Genomic DNA, 20,098 nt, shown 5'->3' on the forward strand with positions numbered 1-20,098 from the left:
CTCGGACATAGCGCTAGATGCCGCCCAGCTCAGAACTCGTCAGCTAACATGTTCTACCCGAACGGAGGAGGCGCTTGGACAGCTGAGTGCAGAGGGAGCTATCTGCTAAGGTTATCCAATGGTTGTATCACCACGCACTCTTCCTTCATCGCTTCCATTTCTAAGACTCGCAGGAGAAGTCACAGACCCTATAGCAGCAGGGTAACGCTTGTTCAGACGATGCGCTCACCCCGCCCCTGAGCGTACTGGATGAATCGGTGCTGATCTTCTTGTCTCTAGTAGTTGACCCTGATCACTACAGCAGGTGTGGGCCTTGTATGGTGGTGGACCTTAGTAGTAGTTTACTCCACCCACCGGTTGCTTCCAGTGGTGTGCTGCTGGAGCCCTCGCCTGCGGGCGCTGTCCGCAAATCTCGCGAGTAAATTCCCGCTCAATTTTTGGCGATGTCCGGAGACGAGGGTTGGCTATGGAATATGATAATGACCACAGTAGTGGAAGGGAGGAGCTATTGCGTTCCTCGGTTGTTCCGCGGGCGTGCACACAGCTGTACCTGAGGCGAAGGAGAGCCCGCGAGGACCCGATCCGCATTCTGAATGCAAGATCGTACCTCCGGGCCCCAGAGAGCAAGCCATGAGTTCCTGCTCGGGGGACCACTCCGAAGACATTTACTCTCTCAGCAGGACACACACGCTGGCTCTGTGGCCTGCCGTGCGAGAGCGCCAAGCAACTAACCGAGCACCTGAGAGAAGCAAATGATGACAGACACAGAGTACTAGGCGACGACAAACTGATCATTCCGTCTCACATACCGAACCAGACAGCTGCCATGCTCATCCACCAGGGGGCACGCATGATCGCGAGCATCGAACAGGCCGGGACTGGGGTAGCGCTCCCCGCTATCAGGGGCCTAGACGCCCTGGTGGGAAGCCCCAGAGGACTCAAGCAACACAGTAGAGCAGGCCCAGAGTAAGGCAGACCCAGACCCCGAGAAGGCGAGGCGCCGGATAGCAAACAGGGTGAGTAACGCGCTGAGCTTCGGAGCAGTTGCTAAGGCTCTCCGTGCCCTTGATGACACACCCATGGTAGACATCAAGCCGGAGAAAGCCAAGGCCGCCCTCAGCGCGCTACACCCGTGCGTCCTCCCGAAGGCTACGTTGGCCTTGACTACCCTCCATCGATGAACTCGACGGGGCTGGAGCCGGCAACCGAAGAAGAAATGAGGAAGGCCCTGTTGGGACTCTCAACAAGAAGGCCTCGGGCGTGTCTGGCCTCGGGCCGGTCCATCTCAAGGCGATGAAGCAGAACGACGACTGTGAAATGCCTCACGCAGGCGTACAACGAGCTGACCACCCACCCCGAGGCGATGTCCGACGTGATGGCCATGTTCGAGTTCCGGGCGATCCTCATCCCGAAGGAGTCCGACGGATACCCCGATCGCGATAGGCGGACGGTCACGAACATCTTCCACCGCGTCCTGCTGAAGGGCTGATCAGGCATGCCAGCTACCTCTCATGCGAGCAGATCGCCCTCAAGCAGAACGCATACGCGGTAGGCGTGAGGAGGGCCCACGAGCTCATCAGCAGGCCGGGGATGCACCCCGTCTCCCTCGACACAAAGAACGCCTTCAACTCCCTCCCAAGGGCGGAGGTCGTCAGAGCCCTGAACGAGGCGGGCGTCCCGAAGGTCCTGGTCGACTACATTAGGAACTTCCTCGAGCCGAGGCACAGCCGGGACGTGAAGTGCGAGGTCTGCGGCGTCCCCAGGGCGGCCCGCTCAGCACGCTCCTCTTCTGCATGGCCACCGAGCGCCTCCTGAGACGCCTCAAGGAGAGAGGCATCACCTTCCTTGCCTATGCAGACGACATCGTGGCGTTCCACGACGAGGGGTACCCGGCAGGCACGATAACACAGCAGGCCACGGTGGAGGCCGCCGCCATGGACCTGACGATCAGGAGCGACAAATGCAAGTCTACCATGGCGGGCGAGGAGGTGACCTTCCTCAACCACCCGGCGTCCCCTACTCCTGCAAGCTCCAAAGGCCATCGCAGGTGCCGAGACTGCCCTGAGGAAGATCGAGAGAGCACCCATAACCATCCACCAGAAGCTCATCCTGCTGTCACTGTGTGGTCCCGATGGTGAACTACGCCCCCCTGGTCGAGATAACATCGAACAAGGTGAACTACGAGGAGCTCGACAGACATCGCACAAGGCTTCAGCAAAATAACTAACAGAAGCTGCGATCGCCTGGTCGACTTCCTGGCGTACCCGAAGGAGAAGGGCGGCCCGGGCCTGCTCATGCCGGGGCTCTACCACGACGAGCTGCGGAGGGCATGGGCCTCCCTGGACGTCAACAAGGGGGCCAGAGACCCGGTGGAGCTGTCGGTGGACGGCCAGGCACTGCAAGGAAAGGGACCTACTCCAACCGCCTCCTCAGCCACACACCAGCTTCCGGACAGAGCGGCGGCGTGCTGACCGAGGAGGAAAGGGCCCTGAAGGAGAAGGGCGATTCGATCATGGCGCAGACAAGAGGCACCTGCCCGGGCTGCCACACGGCAGACCCTCGACCACGACATGAACTGCCCGAAGACGGCGTGGACCAGGACCACGAGGCACGACACGATCGTCACGTGCCTGTACCTCCGCGTCTCAGGGAAGTTCAACGCAGAGCTGGAGGTCAAGACCCACAGCCACCTCAGCGACCAGAACCAGAAGCCCGACATCTGGCTCGTCGACAAGTGGAAGGCGATAGATGTGGGCGTCATCCAGCCCCGCCAGATGGATGCCTACTACAACGAGAAGGTCAAGAAGTACAGGGACGGGACGCTCCCGATCATCTACGGGACAGACGGATCCCTCCACCCCAGTCCAAGGGGCACCTCGAGGAGCTCCACGTGGACCTCTGTCCGGGCTGCCTTCGCCATCGCCCACATGGCTGCAGAGGCGAACGAGCACCCGACGAAGCTGATCAGACGGGCCGGGCCGAAAGCCTGGCCACCCAGAGCGACCGTCTCCTGTCATCCTACTTCTGACAACCGAATGAGTCCATCCCCGGGACCTGTCGACAACGACCGAGAAGGGGCGCAAGACTGGACACACAACCGAGTTGAATCCCAACCAGAAGAGAAAGCCCCGCTAGCTGCTGCTGATATACATGGACAGTATTGAGAATGACAACAAAGACCAGAGCTTCACTCACCGTGAGGGGAGAACAAAGAGAGGTGCCCTAGTAGACCAGTGAGTCCATGAGATGGCTTGATCTCCAAAAGGACCTATGTGCACATCCAGTCTAAGTGTACTCCTGTAGAATAGCCGAGGAACGCAATAGCTTCTCCCTACAACCGATGTGATTATCGTTACGGTCCGTGACCAACCCTCGTCTCCGGACATCGCCAAAAATTGAGCGGGAATTTACTCGCGAGATTTGCGGACAGCGCCCGCAGGCGAGGGCCCCAGCAGCACACCACTGGAAGCAACCGGTGGGTGGAGTAAACCACCTTTGTGACCATGGAATAAAAATGTCGTCTGTGGATGATTCAGATCAACTCCTTCAGAAGCACGACTGCGCCCCGCCCCTTATGCCCGAGAAGGACACGAGCGAAGAGGGCGCAGGAAACCCAACTGAGCCTTCAGAAATGGATGATGAAGGCAGCGTGGACGAGAACGGCGTCACCACACTTATGAAGGCAGCCAGCAGAAACGACGTGGACGCGGTGAAGCGCTACATCCCTTATCAGGCAAGGATGGTGGCGAGGTTTGTCAAGGCAGGGAGAGTAGAGATACGCGAAGGAACGGCACTGATGATCGCCGCGGTGCTTGGACACGTTGAGGCGGTGAAGCTGCTGATGAAGCACGAGCGTTGCATGAGGAGCAGCAATGAGTACACGGCCCTCATGTGGGCGGCAGCAAATGGTCGCGCTGAGGTCGTGAGGCTACTCATGGAGGTTGAGGGTGGCATGCAGCAGGGCAAGGGCTGGACTGCTCTCGTCAGTGCAGCATACTTTGGTCGTCTGGACTGTGTCAAGTTACTGCTGGAGAAGGAGAGGGACATAGGCGGCTGGCCTGCTCTTTGCGTAGCTGATATGGAGGGTCATTCCGAGGTGGTGTCTCTTCTCGAGAGTGAGGGTATTGGACTGGAGGAGCCCTGTCTACGGATGTCGCCCAGAAAGGCCGTGAGTGAACGCGCCTAACTGTTGGTTGCATCCGGCGGTGGATAGAATCTCCCTCCAGCTGTGCAGCAAACAGACACCTCAATGAAGTGGTGGCTGTCAGTGAGGCACACAGCTGCCCGTTTCCGCAGAGGTCAGGGGGAGCAGGCCTTCTCACCCCCGGCCAGCACTGGAGCGCCAGTGGGTGAAACGGTCGCACGGGTGGCCTTCTTGCCCTTGATGCAGAAGCCCTCCGCAAGCATTGGACCACTACAGATATGTAGACACAAACCCCTGTGGAAACGGATCGTTTCCAAAACTGTAGATTACCAAAATAATAAAACCAGGATGGACACTGCCTCGTCTGGGTCTGCAACGGTGGCTTTCAGTGCCCCGCAGTTCACCCCTAGGGAGCTCCACGAGCGGCTGGATGATGTGCTGGCCAAAGACCCCACAAGCACAATCTACTCTCTCGAAGCTATCTGGAGCTCGCTGTAAAGGTCATTCTACTAGATGGCCTGGACAAGAACAGCGCAGACGCCATCAGACTCGAGCTGGCCGCCCTCCCCGATCTCTCCCACCCAGGAGTCCTCAAGCACCATCAAGTGGTCGAGGACGGGGGCTTCATCTACGTCGTTATGGACCGTCACGACAAGACCCTCGAGCGCCTCCTCGCTAAACACAAACGATGGAAGAACCCTGTGCCCACCAAAGTGATCTTCTCTGCCATGAAGCAAATCGCCGCCGCCCTCGCCTACCTCCACGACCTCAGTGGGGCAAATACTAGGGGGCTTGTCCACTGCGACCTCAGGCCTGCCAACGTCCTCATCAGCGAAGACGGGGAGCGCTTCATCATCGCTGGCCTCGGCCTCTGCAGGAACGCCCTGAGATGCGGGAGCACCATTGCAGGCACGGCAGTATACATGGCCCCCGAGGTGCTCCTCCACAACGAGCCCAGCCCCGCCTCTGACGTGTGGAGCCTCGGGGTCATCCTCTACGAGATGGCCACTCTGAGGAGACCGGACTTCCTAGAAGGTAAAGACCCAAAAGACGTCTTCGTCGACAGGTGGAGGCCGGACCTGAGCGGTGTCACTGATGGCTTCATGCAGAGTGTTCTGGAGAGGATCTTTGTACTGGATCCTGGGAGGAGGCCGACGGCCAGGGAGCTGCACGAAACGTTCGCTACATTCGACATCCCAGTTGGTGAGCTGGGGGGTCAGTGCGTGATGCTGAAGTACGAATGCAGCTCCTTGAAGATTGCTTTGAATAATGCTAATGCTAGGATTGCTACTCTTGAGGCAGCCTTCAAGAGGAGATCAAGTGAGGCCGACGCCCTGGGACAGGAGCCCCGACTTAAGACCTCTGAGATTGACGCGCTTGAAGGCCGGATAAAAGCACTGGAGGATAAGCTTGCACAATCCAGTAGTGGGATGAACACGAGTAGCCCCCAGAGCAACCTCTCCGCGCTGCCTCAACTGATATACGCTGCACACACGAATGACATGGAGACTGTCCGGGTGCTACTTGAAGAGGGGGTCACCGGCCAGCGCGACGAGCGGGAGATGACGGCCCTCATGCACGCGGCCCAGCAGGGGCACATTGGTCCCGTCAAGCTGCTTGTTAAAAAGCAAAAGGGTCTCAAAGATAAAAACGGCTGGACCGCGCTCATGCACGCTGCACATGAGAACCACCCTGAGGTAATTGAAATTCTCGTCCCTCATGAGCATGGGAAGAGGAACAAGAACGGCCGCACTGCTCTCATGATTGCCGCAGAGAATGACAGCGCAGAAGCTGCTTCTGTTCTGGCTCCGTACGAGGAGGACATGATCGACAGACAAGGCAACACGGCCCTGATCCTTGCGGCAGAGGCAGGACACGAAGCTGTGGTGGAGGCTCTCGACCCAACCGATGATAGGGGCGTCACAGCGCTCATGCGGGCCGCGAAACTAAACGACACATTAGCAGTAAGCGTACTTATACCCATCCAGAAGAAGCGAGCTGTATATGCTGGGACGGCGCTAATACAAGCAGCAATATGCGGCCGCGTAGAAGCAGTACGACTGCTGATGCCATATGAGAGCAGGGCACGGGATGGTTGTGGTGCGACCGCCCTCATGAAGGCGGCCTCTGAGAATCATGCAGAAGTAGTACAGCTGTTGATGGAGCGCGAAGGCTGCATGCTGGATGTCCGTGCCTTGCCCGCTATCGCGCACGCAGCGTATGGCGGCCACTTAGAGATAGTGAAGCTGCTATTTGAAAAGGAGGGGCATCTAATAGACAAGTCTGACGAATCCCTCTTTGGTAAGCTTGAGGCTAAGGGCTACTCTGAGATAGCATCCTTCCTTAGGGACAGCCGTATACCGGGCGCCGACGACTGCAACGATCACCAAGCTGCTTCACGATCTCACGAGTAAACCCGTCGTTCCCTTCACGAGAAGCAGAAGGCCCTGGAGAACAGGCCATACGGACCAGCGCCCCATGCTTCTGGCCGTGCCAAAATACCATGAAACAGCGTCTCCAAGTTTTCTATCAATATGTCTTATGAAGAGCCGCGATCGCAATTGGGAGGCAAAGAATGGCACTTATTGAGGCGGCCAAGGAGAACAGGCTGGACTACGTCAGGGCCCACAAGGCCGCGGACGCAGGCCAGAGGGACGCAGACGGGAAGACGGCGCTCATGTGGGCCGCCGAGGCCGGGCACACCGCCGTCGCCCTGGAGCTGGTCGACGCAGAGGCGGGCCTGGTCTCGAACGACGGGTCCTTCGCGCTGATCGCGGCGGCAAAGAGGGGGAACCTCGAGCTGATCCAGGCCCTTTTCGAGAAGGAGGGGAGGCTGCGGGACGCCGGCAAGCTCTCCGCCCTCAACCACGCCTCCAGGGCGAAGCAGTTCGAGGCGGCCAAGGTCCTCCGGCTGAAGACCATCGAGACGATGGACGCGGCGATGCTGGAGCAGCTCCGCCAGAGGGTCGCGGCCACCTACACCGAGATGGCCAAGAAGTCGCAGCAGGCCGAGGTCAAGAGCCACAACATGGCCATCTTCCGCTCGTTCTTCGAGGCGTTCTACTCCCTCTCCTGCTCGGGGATCGACCAGGGGGCGGAGATCTCGGAGGAGCAGCTGAACAAGTCCCTCGAGAAGTGCCTGGGCGAGATCCGCAAGCTCCTCAACTCGAAGAAGTACACGAAGTGCGTGAAGTGCCGCGCCAACGCCCCCAACCTGGTCTGCATGCCGTGCAAGCACTACGTCCTCTGCAAGGACTGCGGGAAGGACGTGGCCAGCAAGGTCTGTCCTGCTTGCAACAAGCCGGTCGAGGAGTTCATGGAGGTCTTCAAGTAAACGCTAAGAGGCGCTCCACGCACTGCAGATGTCCACCTAGTCGGGGCTCACCAGTAGGATTGCTTTGGCAGCTGCGCCACGAACCACACAGGACGGAGACGCGGTGATTGGCGCAGCCTCAGAAGGAGCCAGCGGACGCGACCCGTGACAGTCTGACAGGACCAGATTTGTGAAGACGTCTGCCTCTGCAAGCCCCTCCACCCAGCGGCCGTAGCCGAGACCCACCCTGGCCCTCTTTCCCATCAGTCCACCCAGACAAGGCTTACTGTAGAACCGATGCTTCCCGCTGTTCAGTGTATTTGTTTGGCTAAAGACACGCGGGTCCTTTTCAGATGCGGCTGCAGGGCCATCCCGCGTGGAGCTGGGAGAGCGCAACGGCCTCCTCCGCCGCGTACTGCTCCGGGGCGTCGGCAGGCTGCTCTCGTAGAGCCAGCCGTGGTGGGCCAGCGCCAGCCGTCCTCGCTGCACGGGCTTATGGAGAGCTGGTAGATGAGCCTCGTCAGGTGCTCGCGGAAGGCGGGGAGGCCCTGCAGCTCGAACACCCCGTATATGCGCGAGTAGTCCCCGCCGCGAGAGCAGTATGTGCTTGGCGATCTTCAGAAGCACGACGATGGACGAAAGGTTGTTGACCTTGGACAGCTGGTACCCTGGGAAGTTGCACGTGAGCGTGCCCGCCGTGTTTATGTTGGCGGGGTTGTTGGTGCTATTGTCTCCGCGCAGGAACTCCATCAGGTTGGCCAGGTTGTTCGGGATGTACGCCATCGGCGGCCTGGAGCCCCCACCCGGGACGCTCTGCGCCGCGGCCCCTGGCTGGCCGCCGTGCTGGACGGCTGCAGGATGTGCGAGACGTAGCCGTAGAAGCAGCGCGACGCCGTCAGCAGGCAGAACAGCCGCCTGCCGCTCGCCAGGCTGTGGAGGGGCCTCGCGGGGCCTAGCGCCGGGTCCGGCGGGGCGCCCTGCTTGGCGGGCCTGGCCTGCAGGAGGAGAAGGATGTGGAGGCAGCTCTTCAGCACAGACTCCCGGACGTGCTGCGTGGACGATGGGGTGTTGTTGGAGAACGCGCCCTTCTCAGCGTCCTTCGTCGTGCCCGCAGCCGCCTTGGCCGACAGGACCGTCTCGAGCATGTGGGGGACCCCGCACAGCGCCAGGCGGAGCAGCGACGAGAGGAACGCCGGCATGTCGACCTCCCGGTTCAGGTGGTAGAGCTGGTGCCCCAGGACGCAGTCGGCCTCGTTGGAAATGCCGACGAGCATCGCCTGCTGGACGTCCAGGGGGAGCGCGTAGGCGAGCACATTGACCAGCTCGTGGTACTTGATGCTGCGGAACCGCTCCTCGTGGTAGTTGAAGGACAGCACCTTCTCTATGCACCGCTCGAAGTAGGGCAGATTGCCCTTCGCACCCGGCCTCCCCGAGAACGGGAAGGACGCGGTCAGCCCCCGCTTGACCCTGTTGAGGTACATGCGGTAGTCGCCGGTGGCCACCGCGTTGCCGAGGGTGCGCTCCAGCTCGGCGTCGTGCCCGCCGCCCAGGTCGCTCCGACCGCCGACAGAGGTCTCCTGGGAGCGCGACACGACGGACTCTCTGGCGTCGCAGCTGTACCGCATGGCCATGTACCCCCCGTGGAGGTCTGCCAGGGACTGCAGGCCGATCCGCACGTCCGGCCCGGGGAGCGGCTGGAAGAGCCCCGGGCGCCGCCTGTTGGGCTGGGGGCGTTGAAGGCTGTCATGACGCTTGCACACTCTGCTATCTGGTCTGCGACGCCCTTGTCGGCGTAGGGGAGACGTTGCCGGACGAGAAGGGGGCGTCCTTCGGCCTGAACGAGCCCTCGAAGAACCGCAGCAGGGCCGCGACAGACGAGGACGTGGGGTTGACGTAGCCACGAAAGCGCGGGGGCGGAAGCCGCTTGACGGTCTTGATCGCGCAAGACCCGGCGCTGCCCTGCTCCTCCAGGGCCATCCTGCGGATGCTCCGGCACTTCCGGGCCTGCTTGTGGTCGCCCAGCGGGCCCAGGAGGAGGAGGAGCGCCTGTCTCAGCAGGGCCACCGGGCGGCAGCAAGCCACGCAGCGGGCGATCGCGTTGTTGAAGGTGTTGTTGTGCGGGCCCGCGTCTGCCTGGATCAGCTTGGAGAGTAGGAGCGCAAGGGGGTGGACCAGAGCCCTGACGAAGCCTTCGAAGGTGTGGAGGTAGGGCGAGCAGTCGACTGAGCCGTCCAGGCGATCGTAGACGGTGTGCTCGAAGACGGTGACCCCCCGCAGGTTCAGGGAGGCCAGCACGAGATGCAGGACCTGGATGCAGTGGGTCAGGGGAGGCGGGAGCTGCTTGCTTGCGTTCTGCGTCGACTCCGCCCTCAAGTCCGAGAGGGAGACCGCGCACTCGCCGGGACGCCGAACCGCTTGAGGACCTGCCTGAAAAGGGAGCCGCCGTTGTGGAGGAAGAGGAGGAGCGCCCGCCTCGCCTCGTCGGCGCCCAGCTCGTCCTCGAAGAGCGAGAGGAACGACTCGCTGAGCTCGTAGATCGCCGGCTCCACGTCCGACCACACGACCGAGAGCGGGGCGGTCGTCCGGTCCCAGTCCAGGCTTCCGTCCCCCATGTTTGCGTTTTCTGGCCCCGCGTGTCCCTCTGCCCCAATCCATAGGGCCATGGGCTTGAGCAGACGAGAGCCGCCCATTCATCCTCTACTATACGTTTCCACGGATGGCACCGTTCGCGGCAGGGGCACTGAAGCCTCAGGCGTTCCTCTCTGCCAACAACCATGAACTACGGTAAGGTTCTGACTAGGCTGGAAGGCGCTCTGGCGGTGGCACGGGCAACTGCTAGACCCACCCGCATCGGCCTCTGGTCATGAAGGCGAGCTGGCCCTTCCTTGGTGTGTCCTCCATACTAGTGGGACTTGCCGCGCTTCCCCCTCACGTGCAGCCAAAGGCCATGGCCGACGTCCGCACTGGTCATATAGCCGACCTCTGTGACTCTGGTGGCAGCGTGCTTGCTCGCTTATTCCGCGAGGCATGGGCATGGTAGTTACCGGCCTTGCTGCACAGCTCTTGACGGCGCCTTCCAGCCATTGCATCGGCCAGCTGTGCTACTTACAAGAAGCTCGCGCGCGTTCCCAACGTTGCAGCGACGCACGCTTGATCCCCGGCGGTGATTACTTTCATTAGTGGTGGTGCCCGCTCCGTCTCTAATCTAGTGTCGAACACACCAAGGATACGGCGGCGCCACTCACGTTGCCGACGACCGCTTTATCCTGGCTTCTCAGATTGAAGGAGTGCTCTTGCTGGGCGTGGGCTCCCACGCTCCCCTTCATGGCCTCCTGGCCCTGTGCAATCTCTTCCTGGAGGACGGGGTGCTGCTGCGCGCGATGTCGTGCACGGCATGTCGCCGAAGCAATAGCAGGGCTGCGCAATCATGCATCCACTTGGTGGGCTACATGACTTGGCCCGCCATGCTTCTCTGTGCCTTCTTGTCAGTGCTAAGCGGGCACCCTTACGACGGCCAGCGCCTATGCGGCTGCGTGTCCATTCAATATATTTGCTCGCGTCCTTGCCGGTTTACCGTACTTGGTCTCCTCATTGAGCTCTGCAATTGCCAGCTGCCACAGAGCGAGGCAGGTTCTTACTCTGCCCGAGGGCGATTATTGTGGGAAGCTCCATGCAAAGAACGACTCCACAGCGGCTCAGTTTGTTATATGGACAGCGGGCAACCCGAGTTATTCGTGGGGGAGACAGTGCCACAGACACATACCCTCTTCTCTCAATTCTAACGAGCAATCTTACAAGACCAGAAACAGAAGATTGCTGTCCATGAGGGCGGCTCTAAACTGCTCGGCGCATACAATGCACTCGAGAAGAGGCCTCCTGAAGATGTGCTGGTAGGTGCGGAATCGGACGGTCCGATCGAGACGCCGTCCCTGGCAGCCACTGGTTCTCCTAGGGGCGACGAGCCCCATGCCCCCGATGGACTCCCACTTCCAAAGCCCCAGCCAGCAACGTCTGGTGCCTCCAAGTGCTCCTCTCAAACTAGCCAGTTACCTTATTGCACTGAGGCTAGTTTGTCAGCTGTTGCCTGACCAGGTCCTCCATGCGAGCCACCGCCGCCCTAGGTTGACAACCTCTCGCTCGTTCACTAGCTGAGACCCAGAATCCGAAAGTCGGATGTCGTCCAGTTCTGACGGGGAAGATTTATGCCCCCTCCCTCGAGGTGATAGCGAATGCAGATGAGCGTTCGAGGCTGGTAATGGCACCAATCACTCGCCCCGCTTGTCGAGACGGACCCACACGTGACCTATGTGAATCCCTCGACGGGCAAGTTGGGGCCCCTGGGGTGCTTGGCTGACAGAGGCGGACGAGTCCTGGCTGCCCACAACCAGCCGGCGGAAGGGGAGGTCCTAGAAGGCCCTGCGAGAAGCACAGCAGCTCCCAAGAGGATAGGGCAAACCTTCTTCTTCTCCCACGGGGATCTAGGACATCCGGCTCTCGGGTCTCGGAAGGTGAGCGGGAGGTCCACTCAGAGCGATGGCTCGCATGGAGAGATTTACTTAGATAGCAAATGATAAGCCCCATCTCAGTGAAACAGAGAGTAAATGGATTACTTGGACAGCGACTAGCAGATCAACCTCGATACCCCATTGGTACAGTTGACTATACGCTTAAGTAAATCTCTCCATGCTTACCACAACAGGAACTTAACTTGTACTAATGTTCATCAGTATATAAGAACACAACATCAATCTGCAGTAATTCACATGGCCCCCATTGAGCCTGGGGTCATAGAAATAGCATGTCTTGCTGTACACTCTGATGCATTAGCTATGCTGTTCATGCGCGGTGTAAGCATTAATCCTTGAAAGCTTCCTGCTTGTGGTAACTGTAACATCATTTTTTCCTGTCCTTGTGGAGCATTTGGAGTCATGGATGGCTCAGAAAATGCGCTTGCCGGATAGGCATACGTGGCTGCCCCCGGATTCAGCGAGCTAACCGTGATAGATGACGTGAGGTTAGCTGCGGAAAGGGAACCGTCACTATCAACCGTATTTTCACTATAACCATTCTGTGTCATGAGAGCAGAGACAGTTGCCTTAAGCTCAGTGATATTTTCAGTATATTTTGTCTTCAGCTTCTTTAGAGTCGCCTGAAGCTTTTGTATTTGCCCATCTTTCTCTGCTAGTTCTTTTCCATGTTGTTCCTGTAAGTCTGAAATTTTCGCTAACTGCCGGCTTGAAAGTTCGGCTACTGTAGCTTGTTCCTTCTCCACTCGACGCTTTGCACCCAAAAGCTCAGTAGTAAGATTAGTTATTTTGGCTGCGTTTGCAAGAGCCTCGTCTTTTGATTCCTGTTTGAGCCTAATTATTTCTCTTTCGCGTTTCTCCACAGAGTTAGCGTATCGTGTGTTGACATCTGCCAAGTCCTCCATCAGCTTAGAAATTTGTTGCCTATAGTGTGCTATCTCCTTCTTAGCATGCTCTTGCTGCTCTTCAAGCTGTCGCCTAAGTTGATCGACATCCGAAATCCTTGTGTTGTCTGCTGTCACCTGCACTTCTTGCAGCATCTCTAGCCGTCCATTGAGCTCCTGTATCTTTATAGTGGCGTCCATAGTTGTCTCAGTCAGTTCAACCTTTAAAGCACTTATATTTTCCTGAAGTTTTTCTATCATCTCATCCTTAGTTTTTAGCTGTGCCTCTAAATCAGTCCTCACCTCGGCAAGCATGCTCTTCGAAGATAAAAGTTCAGCTTGCAGGCGCTCAACTTCTGTAGTGTTAGTCTTCTGTATTATCTCTGATTTGGCTCGGACCATTTCCAACTCGGACTGGAGCTTCAATTGCTCCATCTCCCCAGTGGTCCTAGTGGCATTGCACTTTGCGTGGGATTGCTCGAGCTGAGACTGCAGCTGAGACATTTGCGCCAGTTCTTCCTTCCGTTTCTGCTTCATGTCTTCGTTTGCATCTGTTAGTCGTGTTAATTCGTGTTCCTTTTCTGCCAACAACTCGCTGAACTGAGCCTTTTGTTGCTCTAGCACAGTATATAACTCTCTTAGTTGTGCATCCTTTTCATCAACACTTGCTAAATAATCCTTTTTGTTGCGTTCTAATTGCTCATTCAGCATAACTATTCGCTCTTCTGTATCTGTAACGTACCGTTCGTGTACTTTCTTTGCCAGAGAGAGTTCTGAATTCAGCTGCGCTAGCTTTTCCTCTTGAGATGCAGCATCAGCCTCGCTCTGGGCCTGGAGCACTGCGTATCGACTACAGAGTCCCTTTAACTGTGCATTCAGTCTTGACTGTGTGCTATTTCCGTCGGCAATGAGAAACTCTTGGTTTTTACGCAATTCCGTTAGCTCGTTTTGGAGATCAATAATGTTGTTCTTGCACTCCTTAATTTGCCTATCCTTTTCTTTGATTGTTTCTGCTAGGCGAGTCTGAATAAGCTCTGTGTCCGCTTCAGCGGCTTGAACCGCGGCTTTGCTCTCTTCTCTTACACTTTGCATCTCTGCAGTTAAAGTGTTAAGTAAAGTAGTTTTTTCTTCAGTGACCCGTTCTACACTAGCATTGACTTTTTCAAGGCTGTCTTCAAGCAGCTTGAGTCTAGCTTCCATAGTGGCTTTGTAAATCTTATACTCTCCTGAAAGGGTCTCATATTCACTGCGCAGCGATCCAATGTCTTCGTCTTTTTTTAGTAATAGAGCAGTGTTCTCCGCATTGAAGTTAGAGAGCTGCGCTAGGAGGTCCTGCTTTTCTTTTTCAATACGCTGGATGTCGCTATTTGCACGTTCTTGGATCTCTTGCCTCTGCATGGCTTGTATGTCCGCCTCATTGCGCTTCTCCTCGTTAAGGGATTGAATAACCTCTTTTAAATTGGAAATCTCCAACTCCAGCTTTTCAACTTCGCTCTCTTTGCGTAGTAATGCAGTCTCGGATGTACTGGCCAATGCAGTTAGCTTTGAGTTCAGAGAGATTACCTGAGACTCCGCGGTTTGGAGCCGCGCCTTGCACTCTATGAGCTCCCGGCTTGTCCTGTCGGCTTCTGCCTCTAAAAGTTTATAATCAGCAGTCGTGTTGGACATCTTTGCCTTCAGTTCATCTAAGACTGTGTCACGCTCCCGGAGAGTTCGCTCAGACAGGCACCTGATTTCATCGCACTTCAACAGATATGTGCGGATTTCCTCATTCTTCTTTCCTTCCATGTCTTCGGAATGCTTGATAGCTTCCTTGAGATTTTCTATTTCTTGCTCACGCTTTTCAAGCAATGAGACAAGATAGGCTTGCATTGCTGATTTTTGTTGATTTTCTTCGTGTAACTTCATTAATTCGCTATTTAAGATATTATTATCCTCAACCACTTTGGCCATGTTTTGTCGCAAGTTTACCAAACCCTCCATGACCTGGTTATTTATAGACTCGTTTGCACCGTTCATAGATTGCAGCAGTGTATATATCTGTTTAGGGGTTATCCTGGCTATATCACTTTCTGAAAGGGAGGCGGCCGGAATGACTGTTGGGCGCTCTTTGCTAAATGTGACTTCCTTCGGCAATCCTTTTCTTGATGGACAGTTGTCTCCAGAGAGGGATAAAAGAGGGTCGAGTTCCACGGACTGGTGGAGGCTGTCTTGCATGTCGGAAATGTCTGCACTCATGTCTTTCATGGCAGTGTACGCTTCATCTATCGCTTTCTTTCTGGCCTCAAACTTTTCTAAGGTTGTCTTTGGGTTATTCTGGCTTGTAGTGCTCTTCTGTGCCTGAGAGTAAAGATTGGTGATAGCCTCACGAAGATCGTTAGCCAGCTGATTCTTCGGTTCCAGCTGTGGCCTGGGCTGCACAAAAGCTTCTGGCGGCGTAGTATCTAGCGCCATCTCCCTGTTATCCATCAACAGAGCTATATTCAAAAGTAGGATAAATTTTAGTGGGAGTTAAATCTGGCTGCATACCAGTAGCTTAGCAAGGCACCCCATAGAGTGGCGGTTACAGCGTTTCTATGAAATGTTTGAGTGGAAAAGTATCAGAGTCTCTTCAGACAGAGTGAGGTTGAGTGCTAGATTTACTGTCAGGCAATATTAGTGTATTATTAGATGAGAACTATGCTATGTACCGAATCGCTAGCGGGAGTTACGAGGCCTCTAACAGCCTAGACTCTCACATCTTTTAAAAATGGCTCGTGAGCTACGCCCAGATGGACGAGAAAAACTGGAGCACCGGGAGCCGACTGTGCTCTTCAACTGTATATCTACCTCAACAGGATCCGTGCGGTTTCGCCTTGGCGGCACAGATCTTATTGCCTCTGTCTACCTCGATGCACCTCAGAACTCACCATTCAAGCTTACTGTTGAAGCGCTGCCCACAGTCGCAGATGCTTATCGGCTTACTTCGAATATACGCGTATTAGTAGGTAGCGTCTTGTCCAGTGTAGTTTTATCTGAGCAAAAGACCTGTTCTCTCTGTGTTTCGGGCCGAAGCTTACTTGTGCTTTCACTCCTTATCTTATCTGACGACGGTAGTGCAGTGGCCTCTGCGTGTAATGCCATATTGCTTACGCTAATGGCGATAGGAGTGACGCTCCCATATGTCCCATGTGCGGTGTCTCTAGGCTTCACCAGAACATCAGACTCCAGAACAATGCTCATAGATCCCTCAAAGACTGAGGAAAGAAGCCTCAGTGGAGCCCTTACAGCCGTTCTAGATTCAATCACAGGAGACGTCTTGGCCTGCGTTCACTCGACAGCCATCCATTCCACAGAGCTTCGGGACATTCTTGTATTGGCGAGCTCCTGCAGCGATGTCCTGAGTAAAAACCTTTTTGATCACTTGTCACCGACCAAAGCAGGGGTGCCTCTGGGGGATATTGTGAGTAGGGTGGAGCCGTTCCCGAAACGCCAAGCAGACCATCCAACGGTTGGAAGGTACCTCAAGGTACCAAATCCGCTCGAGGACACTTAGTAAACCGACAGCAGGCATCATTTACTGTTCCTGGAGCCCGCGGGAGGAGACGTAGCAGCCGTCGAGGAACTTGCGGAGATCTTTGTTGGGAACTTTAAGGCTTTCGTGGATGCGCGCAGCAGTATGCGAAACGTCCTCTATGGAGATGCCCCTAAGGATTAGCTCGTCCTTGACATTTGTCGACATCGCTATGGTGACGCCCGGAAGGCATTCGATGCGGCGCGTCTTGATCTGGTGCATGAAATTGCGGATCTCAATGGCCTTGTTGTTGTCCACAACGGTAGCCGCGATGGGGAAGTGAGCGTATGCCAGCCTCATCTTGTACTCAAATCCATACGTGACGCCCTTGAACATGTTCTCTATGTGTGAGCAGATGGTGCGGGGGAGAGCATTTCTCTTGCCGCGAGGGAACCAGACTGCGACGCTGATGGTGTCGTTGGCGTGGGTGATGTCGAGGGGTGCATGGGAAAAATCTCGGACCAGAGTGCCCTTCTTGCCCTTGACAGTTACAACGCGCTTGTTGATCGTGCACTCGACGTCCGTCGGGACCTTGATCGTCATGGAGGAACAGAGGGGCATTGCTTCGCGACCTCTAAAAAAAGAGCATCGAAAGCGGATTTAAAATTGTTTGCATATTTCTTCACGAAAGCCCAAACCGGAGAATGATTTACAAGCCACTAGGTGACCACGTCAGGCAAAGCGAATGACGGCCTTGAACTCAACCATCTCGTCAATCCACGATGCTATCTTCGCGTTAATTTCCGATAAACGCTTTTGCTTTTTCTCTTCAGCCTCCTCCGCCTTCTTACGGGCTTCCTCTTCTGCCGCTGCTGCAGCCTTCTTTGCCTCCTCTTCCGCGAGCCTCTTCTGTTCCTTTGCCTCCTCGTCATCATCATCGAGCTCTCCCCTACACATCTTAAGTATCTTCGTGACCTCTTCCTTGGATGAAACACTGCTATGATCTATGTCTAGGACATTGAGGAGTTCGCAGAGATCCTTATTGAGGATGACCTCCGTCCTTTTGCCCGTTTTTACCGTCTTTGTTGTCCCGAACGACCCAGTGGCAATGGCCTCCTCACACCACTTAGCCAGTTTAGCTTTCGCTGCCTCAACGATGGCCAGACCAATAGCAGACTTGTCAGTGACACGTTCATCTGCAGCTACCTCACGTTCAGAACGCTGCAGCGCTCGTTTGGGCAGATCGGTCAAGGGGTACGAAGAGACGACAAACTCACCTGACTCGTCACCTTGCTCGGTGATGGTGGCACCGGCTCCGTTGATAAGCTTGCAGAGAGTCTTCCACTTGTTACGAAGGAAGCCACGGTAGCTAGTCTGGGCTTCAACGCGCCTCTCCTCGGAAGTGTACGCGCGCATGGCAGTTCTGTACTCGGTTGTAATGGCCCTTTTCTCCGAGTAAAGCGTGTCGAGGACCTCGTTCTCCTTGTCCTTTCTTGCTCGCAGCTCCTTAATTTTCGCGAGGATCACAGACCTATCAAGGCGATCAGGATTGTTCTTAGAGAGAGCCTCATTAGCCTCTTTTTCAAGTTGGTCCCTTTGCTTCTTTACAGGATCAATCTTCTTCTTCAGCTCCTCTAGTTCTTTCTCGATTGATGCGCGCTCCTCCTCTAATTCACGAACCTTCGGAAGGCACTTGACCTTTTCAGAGAGCTTCTTAATGCTGGCCTGGGTTTTCTTCTCTTCTTCCGGAGTCATGGATGTATGCTCGGACTCATACTTCAGTCTTGCAAGCTGGTCCGCTATGGTGTTGAAGTTCTTAAGGCCCTGACCATCTCCTATAATAGATTTAATCTTGGCTGTGACGGGGTTTAGTCTCTCATATATCTCTTTCTTCACACTTTGAAGAGCAGAGAACTCGTCACGTGCCGCTTTGAGGCGGTTGCGCAGGTCTTCACTGAGTGCGTCGAAGCTGAGGTTCTTAAGCTTCTCGTCCAGAGAGCTGATCTCACCAATGATAGAGGCAACGGTCTCCTTGGACTTTGCAATCTTGTCGTCCAACTTTTTTACAGCCTTTTCGACGGGCCCATAGTCGGGTTTGGGGGGAAGAGGCTCGATGACTTTAGGGTATTCTGAGCGGAGGCGCTCTTTGCGGGGCTTCTTTGCATTTTTATCGGCTTCCGAGGCAGAGTCCTGGGTAGTGCTCTCCTTGTGAGGATTGTCTTCCTCTCCTTTACAGTCATCAGACTCAGGTTTATCGGTAGACGAAGCTCCCTTGAGCACAATAGAGATCTTCTTCGCAGATGCCGCAGAAAGCTGTTCAGTGTCGACATGCTCAACCCTCTCGTCTTCAGGAAGCTGCTCTACTGCAGAGGCTTGGGTGGTCGAACTGTCTACCATGAGCGACTTATTTTTTGGAGGCTATTATCAATTCCATTTTTAATTGGCGAAAAAGGCGCACCTGTGCAGACTGCCTCAAACAGATACCACAGTATCCCCAGAAGGGGGGACAGCCGGGGAGCCGCACACAGATTGAGTAAAGGATATGCGCGCACACGGCAGACATGGAGATCCACATCCTTCCTTGGTGCTTTCTGTCGGCGTATCTGGCAGAGCGCAGATCCGCGCTCCATGGCTCTAGCCTTGCTTTTGATCTTTTTCTCTTCCGGCCATCTTTTAAGAAGCAATCCATTTTAATTTTGATTCTGGAGACATCTATAGATTCCGTGCGTAGGTTAAATGTCCGCTGCCCCACTCACTGCGAAGCAGGCCAGGCGACAGGCGTATGTTGCGAAGCTGGAGAGGTGTCTGACCGAGTACAAGAAGATCGTCCTCGTCAGCGTCGACAACGTGCGCTCCTTCCAGATCGCTCAGATCCGCCGCCTCCTCAGAGGCAAAGCTGAACTGTTGGCCGGGAAGAACACGATCATCAAGCGCGTCATCAATCAGCTTGACGACGACAAGCTCAAGAACCTCCTTCCGTATATAAAGCTCAACGTGGCCTTTGTCTTTACGAATGGGGACACGTCTGCGATCCTCAAGGCGTTCAAGAAGACAAAGCGCAAGGCAGCCGCCAAGGCGGGGATTGTCGCACCGGCTGATGTAGTCATCGAGCCCATGCTCACGCAATCTGGGCCTGATCAGCACGGCTTCTATGCGGCTCTCGGGATCGACACGAAGATCAACAAGGGTAAGATAGAAATCGTCAACCCTGTCAACCTGATTAAAAAGGGTGACATAGTTACGCCCTCCCACGCGACGCTTCTTCAGAGGCTTGAGATAGACCCCTTCTTCTATGCCATGAGCGCGCTCAATCTCTACGACGATGGCGAGATCTATGATGCGGCCGTGCTTGAGATTGACGACTCTGTGATGGAGGCCAAGTGGAATGCTGGGCTGGAGGCCTTCGTCTCCTTGGCTCTTGGTGCCAACTTCCCGTGCCTTCCTGCCATTCCTCACATCTTCATGGATACCGCCAAGAGCTTCATCGGTGCAGGTGTTGAGGCTGACGTCACCGAGATTCCCCTTGTTAAGCGTGTCAAGGAGATCCTTGCTGATCCCAGTAAGTTTGCCGTTGCTGCTCCTGCGGCTGCCACCGCCGCGGCTGCTGCCCCTGAGGAGGCCAAGAAGGAGGAGTCTGACGACGACGAGATTGTCGGTGCCGGTGGGATGTTCGGCGGCGACTCGTCTTCCTCTGAGGAGGAGTCCTCGTCTGACTAGGCGATCTTGCTGGGCTCCATC

The 20,098-nt window shown here is 55.8% G+C and overlaps 7 protein-coding genes and 2 pseudogenes across 7 annotated transcripts; 6 read left to right on the forward strand and 3 right to left on the reverse strand.

The window, feature by feature from the left end:
• Positions 1 to 589: 589 nt before the first annotated feature.
• Positions 590 to 3,028, forward strand: GL50803_0060090 (Reverse transcriptase/endonuclease, putative; annotated as a pseudogene; the record flags this gene model as incomplete).
• Positions 3,029 to 3,514: 486 nt separating this feature from the next.
• On the forward strand, positions 3,515 to 4,186 carry GL50803_00d103094 (Ankyrin repeat protein 1; the record flags this gene model as incomplete). Its single annotated transcript, XM_038046442.1, has 1 exon — positions 3,515 to 4,186. The coding sequence occupies one exon, from the start codon at positions 3,515 to 3,517 to the stop codon at positions 4,184 to 4,186; it is 672 nt and encodes a 223-aa protein (XP_037902136.1).
• A 306-nt stretch (positions 4,187 to 4,492) lies between these two features.
• GL50803_00d42657 (Kinase, NEK) lies at positions 4,493 to 6,558 on the forward strand (annotated as a pseudogene; the record flags this gene model as incomplete).
• Positions 6,559 to 6,719: 161 nt separating this feature from the next.
• Positions 6,720 to 7,478, forward strand: GL50803_00113284 (Ankyrin repeat protein 2; the record flags this gene model as incomplete). The annotated part of the gene is made up of 1 exon (XM_001705754.1): positions 6,720 to 7,478. The coding sequence occupies one exon, from the start codon at positions 6,720 to 6,722 to the stop codon at positions 7,476 to 7,478; it is 759 nt and encodes a 252-aa protein (XP_001705806.1).
• A 4,738-nt stretch (positions 7,479 to 12,216) lies between these two features.
• Positions 12,217 to 15,336, reverse strand: GL50803_0017058 (uncharacterized protein; the record flags this gene model as incomplete). Its single annotated transcript, XM_001705748.2, has 1 exon — positions 12,217 to 15,336. One exon carries the CDS (start codon positions 15,334 to 15,336, stop codon positions 12,217 to 12,219), a length of 3,120 nt encoding a protein of 1,039 aa, XP_001705800.2.
• A 280-nt stretch (positions 15,337 to 15,616) lies between these two features.
• GL50803_001890 (3' exoribonuclease, putative) lies at positions 15,617 to 16,402 on the forward strand (the record flags this gene model as incomplete). The annotated part of the gene is made up of 1 exon (XM_001705747.1): positions 15,617 to 16,402. One exon carries the CDS (start codon positions 15,617 to 15,619, stop codon positions 16,400 to 16,402), a length of 786 nt encoding a protein of 261 aa, XP_001705799.1.
• A 21-nt stretch (positions 16,403 to 16,423) lies between these two features.
• GL50803_0017056 (Ribosomal protein L6) lies at positions 16,424 to 16,981 on the reverse strand (the record flags this gene model as incomplete). Its single annotated transcript, XM_001705745.1, has 1 exon — positions 16,424 to 16,981. One exon carries the CDS (start codon positions 16,979 to 16,981, stop codon positions 16,424 to 16,426), a length of 558 nt encoding a protein of 185 aa, XP_001705797.1.
• Positions 16,982 to 17,092: 111 nt separating this feature from the next.
• GL50803_0017055 (uncharacterized protein) lies at positions 17,093 to 18,757 on the reverse strand (the record flags this gene model as incomplete). Its single annotated transcript, XM_001705743.1, has 1 exon — positions 17,093 to 18,757. The coding sequence occupies one exon, from the start codon at positions 18,755 to 18,757 to the stop codon at positions 17,093 to 17,095; it is 1,665 nt and encodes a 554-aa protein (XP_001705795.1).
• A 339-nt stretch (positions 18,758 to 19,096) lies between these two features.
• GL50803_0017054 (Acidic ribosomal protein P0) lies at positions 19,097 to 20,077 on the forward strand (the record flags this gene model as incomplete). Its single annotated transcript, XM_001705742.1, has 1 exon — positions 19,097 to 20,077. One exon carries the CDS (start codon positions 19,097 to 19,099, stop codon positions 20,075 to 20,077), a length of 981 nt encoding a protein of 326 aa, XP_001705794.1.
• Between the last annotated feature and the right edge of the window lie 21 nt (positions 20,078 to 20,098).

Source organism: Giardia intestinalis, chromosome 5, assembly GCF_000002435.2.
Source record: "Giardia intestinalis strain WB C6 chromosome 5, whole genome shotgun sequence".
Lineage (NCBI taxonomy): Eukaryota > Fornicata > Diplomonadida > Hexamitidae > Giardia > Giardia duodenalis.